Source organism: Pogona vitticeps, chromosome 6, assembly GCF_051106095.1.
Source record: "Pogona vitticeps strain Pit_001003342236 chromosome 6, PviZW2.1, whole genome shotgun sequence".
NCBI classification, from domain to species: domain Eukaryota; kingdom Metazoa; phylum Chordata; class Lepidosauria; order Squamata; family Agamidae; genus Pogona; species Pogona vitticeps.
This window is the reverse complement of record NC_135788.1, coordinates 93,193,711-93,200,539: the sequence shown is the minus strand read 5'-3', so window position 1 is coordinate 93,200,539 and position 6,829 is coordinate 93,193,711. Positions and strand designations below refer to the sequence as shown.

The following is a 6,829-nucleotide window of genomic DNA, read 5'->3' as shown; positions in this document are numbered from 1 at the left end:
TCTGATGGGTCTTGCATGCGTCGCTTGCTTTTCTTCCCCCCTTGGCCAGAACGGATTAATCGCGTTTCCAATGGGTCTTGCAGTGAGCAAGAAAGCATGCAGGGCCCATTGGAAATGGAAAAAGAGCAGAGCAAAAAGCAAGCAAACCATGCCTGAAGGTATTGGAATTTATTTACCAGGCTGTAGATTTGGAGTACATGTATTTGAAAGAATGTATTTTTTATATCAATCTACAGTACCTGTGTTCTTTGATCTAAAATCGTAGCGCATTTTTAGCAGCCAGCAGAAATAATTTCTTCATGAAATGGAAAGGTAATTTCGCTGTTACAAAGTCAGTCTTTGAATGAGAAGCTGATTAAGCTCTTGCTAGTTAACAGCTGTAGTTTAGGACCATTACCCATTAGTAATGGAAACCCTCTGGCCCTCCTGTTATAATGAAGCAGTTACATACTATCAAGTCCCATCTGACTTTATAGCAATGCAAAGGTTTTTCAAGGTATGTGACAGATTTAAGAAGCCTGTCATCCTTGCCACTCGGTGACTATAGCTCAGTGCACACTTCAACCCAAGTCTCCTCCTTCCATTCATTCCACCACGTTTGACTATCACAAAGCTACAACTCTCATCATATCTGTTCACCAGTTACCATAAAGAAACCAATTATTTTGAATGTGCTGCACTGCCTTAGCTACATGTGAATTTTAGGTAATTTAAGATAAATTTGCAAGCTCCTCCCAAACAGAACCATTTGGTGCTTAATATGAAAGGCACTGTAATTTGAAAGCAGTTGCTTCAGGAAACCTTTCCAGAAAACACTTCATCTTCTCACTTTTCATTAATGGCACAAGCAGCTTTCTACTCAAAGCACAAGGACCACATTAAATCCTAACATGAAGAGTTCTAGCAAGGTAATTTTACTGGTTGCGCTGCAGGTTAAACCACTAAAGCCTCTGGGCTGCAAGGTTGTAAAATCAGCAGTTTGAATGCACGCAACGGAGTGAGCTCCCGTTGCTTTTCCCAGCTCCTGCCAACCTAGCAGTTCAAAAGCATGTAAAATGTGAGTAAATAGATACCACAGTGGAAGGTAACAGCGTTCCGTGTCATCACACTAGTCATGTGACTCCCGAAATTGTCTACGGACAAATGCTGGCTCTAAGACTTGGAAACGAGGATGAACACTGCCCCCTACAGTTGGACACAACTGGACTAAATGTCAAGGGGAACCGTTACCTTATTTTACTAAATCTGGCAGGATAGGTATCCAGCCACCGAAGCCCCCATTCCAATTGTTCAAGGAAAGCAATTCAGAAAATTCTCTTGATACTGAATAGGTTTTTACTCTCATTGTCTCCCCGGTGTGAATTCAAGTTGTAAATTGGCAATGAAGAATCTCTTGCATACTACCGTAGTAACTTAGAATTTAAACAGTTAATGGAAACATGTTGTGTCTTACATTATCCTTTCCTTGAAGGAGAAACTAGACCCAGGTGTTACAATGATGCATAGTACTAAGCCATCAACAGCAGTATTCCACATTACACAAAATAACATGATTATTAATTAGGTACTGTCCCAAACAGCACCATCTTAATGAACACAAGGCTACTTCTACCATTTTCCATCTTGCTGTCCAATTTTAAGTTAAACAGGTGACAGAAAACACCACCAGACATTTCTGAACATAACAAATGCTTGGCCAAGGGCTCCTTCAGAATTTATTTCAGAGCGAATACTGATTATTTTTCTTAGGACTTCTCAGGATATTCTTGCCATCTGAACAAGTGACCTTTGACCGTAACACATCCACAAGCATCTGTCAACATTATTTTACTGAGACAACACAAGTGTGTGTTGCTACACAAAGGACTAGTCAAAATCACAAAAATCTCATCTAAATGATGCAGTGAGCTTCTGAAGTCATCCTCAGCATTGTGATGTAAACACAAACAAAAAATCCTCATAAGGAGGAACAGGCCAGGAGGGTGGTATACCTTTCTTGAGTTGTCTATTGCAACTGCAGAACTACTTCTAAACCCACTTCTCATGTTCAAAGCTTGTCAGCAAGAGGTGCTATTTAGAAGTAGAGACATGCATTTTCCCATTATGGATATGGCATGCTCTTAGTGGAATAAAGAAATTTTGTTTAATACTATCTCAGCTGTACAACTTTGTGGCTTTTTAATAAAATATTGAAAGCACAAGTCCTGTTTCTGAAAATCATGTTTATTTAAATAATTGTTTAAATACATTACACAGAACATCAGGATTCAAACCAAGGAAACTGTTGCTTCACAGAGTTGTTAGTTGCAAAAGCAGCACTTTTATGACATTTTAAAAACTGCTCTCAGATTTAGGATTGAGCCTACTACTGCTGTATCTAGGTTGTTCCACCTCAGTGCCTGTCACAATGGGTATTTAATTTCAACATCTTAATACCTCTGAAGGATTCCTTCAAGTATACACTGATCAGCCACAACATTAAAACCAAGCAATATTGTGTAGGTCCCTCATGCTGCCAAAACTGCTTTGATGCATCAGGGTATGGACTTGACCTCTGAACATGTACTGTGGTATCTGGCACCAATACATTAGCAGATCTCGCAAGTCATGCAAGTTGCAAAGTGGGGCCTCTATAGACTGGATCTGGTGTTCCAACACATCCCAGAGATGATCTGTAGACTCACATCTGGGAAATCTGGAGGCCAAGGCAACACCTTGAACTTTTTGTCATGTTCCTCAAACAAGTTTTGCAGTGCAGCAGGGTGCATTATTCCGCTGAAAGTGCCCCATCATCAGGGAACAGCAGTGCTATGAAGGGGTGTATGTGATCTGCAACAATCTCTAGGTAGATGGCATGTGCCAAGCTAACACTCACATGAATGCCAAGATCCAAGAAAACAACATTGCCGAAAATATGACTCTGCCTGCCAGCCTTCTCATAGTGCATCCTGCTGCCATCTCTTCCCCAGGTATACAATACACATGTACCAAGCTATCCACCCGATCTAAAAGAAAACTTGACTCATTTGAGCAGGCAACCTTCTTCCATTGCTCCATAGTCCAGTTCTGATTCGCATTTCCCCATTGTAGGTGCTTTTGGTGGTGGAGAGGGGTCCTCATGGGCACTCTTGACCAGTCTGTGGCTACAAAACTCCATATGCAACGAACTATGATGCACTGTAAGCTTCAATACCTTTTTATAATGGCCAGCATTGTTTTTCAATGTGAGCTACAGTAACTCTTTATCATTATCGGACCAGACAGGCTAGCCTTCTCCCCTCACTTGCATCAATGAGCTGTAGGCATCTGCAACCCTGATGCTGGTTGGCCTTTCTTGCACTTTTGGTAGATATTACCCACTGCATACTGGGAATATCCCGTTAAGACTTGCTGTTTTGGAGATGCTCTGGCCCAGTTGTCTAGCCATCACTATTTGGCCCTTGTCAAAGATGTTCGGATGTCTTCGCTTGTCCATATTCCTGCTTCCAACTAATGAAATTCAAGAACTGTTCATTTGCTGCCTAATATATCCCACCCCTTGACAGATGTCATTGTAACAATATAATCAATGCTATTTACTTCACCAGTAGTTTTAATGTTGTGGTTGATCAGCGTACATTAAGAATTCAAAACCAATCCATGCCTTCTGATACTTACTGGTCACAGTAGATTTAAGATAAGATACCTCTAGTTATCCTCAATATCTATGACACAGATGATGTTCTAAACTTTTCACCAAGTCCCCAGTGCAGCCAGAACATCTGTCGCCTTTTATCAGAAACTTGTGTAGAATACAGTTCTGGCTTGATACCACAAGTTGGACTGGTTTAAATGAGGGACAGCAAAACACCACAGCATGGGCTCTTGTCAGTTTATTACATTGCTGAGTTACACTAGTCCATACTACAGTGAACCTGATGTGATTACATTATGCAAGATGGCTTGTTTTAAACTAGCGATGCAGGACACAAGGTATTTCTCATTGCAGGGAAGTCTTCTCCCTTAATACTTTGGTGATCCACGAGCCCTTAAAACCCATGGACTTTTAGCTGGTCATCTTTAGCCAGTCCAATCTGCAAAGTAAAAGAGAAAAAGATACAACTGGTTTCAAACAACCTGAAATTGGGTACAGCAAGCCAAGATTTCTAATATTCATCCCTAATCAGTAGCTTCATAGCCAGCCATTAATCTGAAATGAATGCAAGCTGATTATTGCTCTATATATGCCACCGACCTAAGTTCAGCTTCTGCAAGTCATATAATCCATGCTTCCATCTTCAAATAAAACACTTGCCCAAAAAATTAGGTTTTAAAGGCCTTCTCACCTCAATGAGGAATTGACATATGTTCTTCCGCTGGTCCCCTTGAAGCTGTATCACCTCTCCATACTCTGGATGTTCAATCACAGTACCATTGCAGGCAAATTTCTATGGAGACAAAAACAAGTATCAAATAATCTGCTGTGAAAAGAACTTTTAAAAAGAGCATGAAACTAAATGGATGTCAAAGTAGCAAATCTATACCAGAATAGTATCAAAGTAAAAAAAGAAAAGAAAAAGGAATAAAGTAACTGTTTCCTTCACTTCCAAAGACTCCAAAAGTACTTTAAACAGTTCATGGCAATCTTTCACCTCTAGGGAGAACAAAAGACCCTTGCTCCCACTTACCTTCTTGAAGGCCTTCACCAGCTTCTTTTTGTCGTAATCATCAGCGATGCCTTGGACTGTAGTAAGGGTTTTTCTGCCGTTCCTCTGCTGGATCCTTATATGGATGTAGTCCTCAGTCCCAGCAGGAAGTAAGTCATCACCCTTACTTGCATCAGCAAAGGGGTCTGGAAAAAAATAAGGGAGTATTAAAAACAGTTTGCATAACAGGTGATGTTGCCCTTATCCTTCCTGCAATTCACAATATATGGGAGCAGCTGCATTACAGACATTCAAAACCAAAACAAGTCATTTCCAGAACAGCCAGTAGGGCTTAAAGATAACTATTTCTAGTAGCATGAGGATTTATGTTCATCATATTTCTTCCTTAAAGAAAACTACACTCTGGCTGTGTCGAGGAAGCCACATAGGATAGAGACCACCAAATGATGCTACTGGCCTTTCTACTCCTTCCTTTCGTATTTACATCAATTTGGCGAATACATGCGACTGAAGATACTTTTTGACTTCAACACCCTTCACCAGCTAGGTATGCTAGTCCTTATAACTGCGTTGATCCGACAGTATCGGAGGGCCACACGGCTCCCTTCCCGCTCTGTAAAAGGGCCTTTGCCCTTCCTTCCTTCTTTCCTCCCGCAGAGAACGGGAGCTTGCCTGCCCACGTGACTCGGGGCCGCCCCTCCCCGGCTCCGGCTGACGCAACGGCTAGGAATTAACAACTGCGTCAGCTAGAGAAAGGAAGAGAGGAAAGACCGGAGGAAAACAAGATGGCAGAAAGCGCTTCTCAGCCTCTTCCCCCCCCCCGCCAATTCCTAGCCCTTAAGCGGGCCCGGCTCTGGAGCAGAGACACCGACACGTTTTCTTTCCGCTGCTCCGGATCCCAAAACCGCCAGTTTCTTCCTCTCCGCGTTGGGCTTCGCGACGTCCACCATCTTAACGCCGCGCTGCCAGAAATCCTGGTGCTACCACCATTTTTTATTCACTGTTTTCTCTAAGCGCCATCTGAGGCACACAAAACTTCACCCTGATCCCACCACCACCACGGTTCGTGTCCCCCCGGGAGATCCTAGCCCTCCCCCAAATGCATCCGTGTATTGGCCTCCCGACGTCCCTATTCCTCGACACCCCATCCAATTTCGGTACGAGCTTTCGGCTACTTTCATCGGTTCGCCTCATCGACTCCCCCTCCCCGCCTTCGAAACAAAATGGCTCCTCCCGACCATCCCTCCTTCTCTCAAACATTGCCCCCCCCCAAGAAAGTAGACTCCACCCTCCGCCGCAACACCGGCTCCTCCCCTTCCTTATCGTCCAAGTTTATGTCCCTTCGGCGATCAGGAAGCCCCCCCCCCTCTGCAGTTTATGCCTCAAGGCTTCACACGGATCCTGCCCTCCCCTCCGCCATTTCCTCGTCGCTTCCCAGTCGGGTCCTCCTACTGCCTCAGCTTCGTTCCCGTCCTTTTCAGACCTTGCCCCCCTTTCCCGTCTCCTCACCGAAGGAGTGGAGGTTCTGGATAGCGGACATACGACGGGTTTCGGTTCCCTTTTTCCCGGGTCGGAGGCAACAGCAGAGGCAAGAGGACGCGGCGGCTACAACGGCTCTTCAACCTCTGCGCAAACAGGCCGAAAAAAAGGAAAAGGCAGCAGGAAGGGCGGAGCAATTTAGCCCGTGTCTTATATAGCCGCTGAGCTTTTTGTGACGTCAGCGCGCAGCGGGAGGCGCGAAAGGGGATTGGTTGTGAGGAAAAAAGAAACGTTAGGGGACGAAACCAAGGCTACGGTTGCGGCGGGGTTCCCGTCAGTCACTCTAGCCCCACCCCCCGTTCTTATAGAGAGGGTTTGGTAGACTTGGATGTTCTGAGAGGCCGGCGAGGGTAAACCGGCCACGGCCGCCTTTTTTTTTTCCTTCTGACGTCAATTCGTGTTGGAAGCAGAGCCAAAGGATTGGCTGAAGAAAAACGCGGGGCCTCGTTCTGCGCCTCTCGAGTTCTTACGGTGGGGAGGCGGTGAATAGCCGGCGCAGGCGCATCATTAGCGAAGCCATTTTGTGATTTGCGAGTTAGACGAGGGACTACAGTATTGTAATATGGAGTTGTAGTCGATCTTCTATTTTCTCCAATGGGGAAGTAAAGTTATGTGGACATAGACAGCTTGTGACCTGGGCAGTG

At 44.4% G+C, this 6,829-nt stretch overlaps 1 protein-coding gene across 1 annotated transcript; it reads right to left on the bottom strand.

Annotated features, from left to right (window-relative positions):
• Positions 1-2,207: 2,207 nt before the first annotated feature.
• Positions 2,208-6,373, bottom strand: EIF1 (eukaryotic translation initiation factor 1). The gene is made up of 4 exons (XM_020785562.3): positions 6,156-6,373; positions 4,668-4,831; positions 4,326-4,427; positions 2,208-4,073 (listed from the first exon to the last, which is right to left on the bottom strand). The coding sequence occupies exons 1-4, from the start codon at positions 6,184-6,186 to the stop codon at positions 4,029-4,031; spliced, it is 342 nt and encodes a 113-aa protein (XP_020641221.1). The 5' UTR covers positions 6,187-6,373; the 3' UTR covers positions 2,208-4,028.
• Positions 6,374-6,829: the final 456 nt, after the last annotated feature.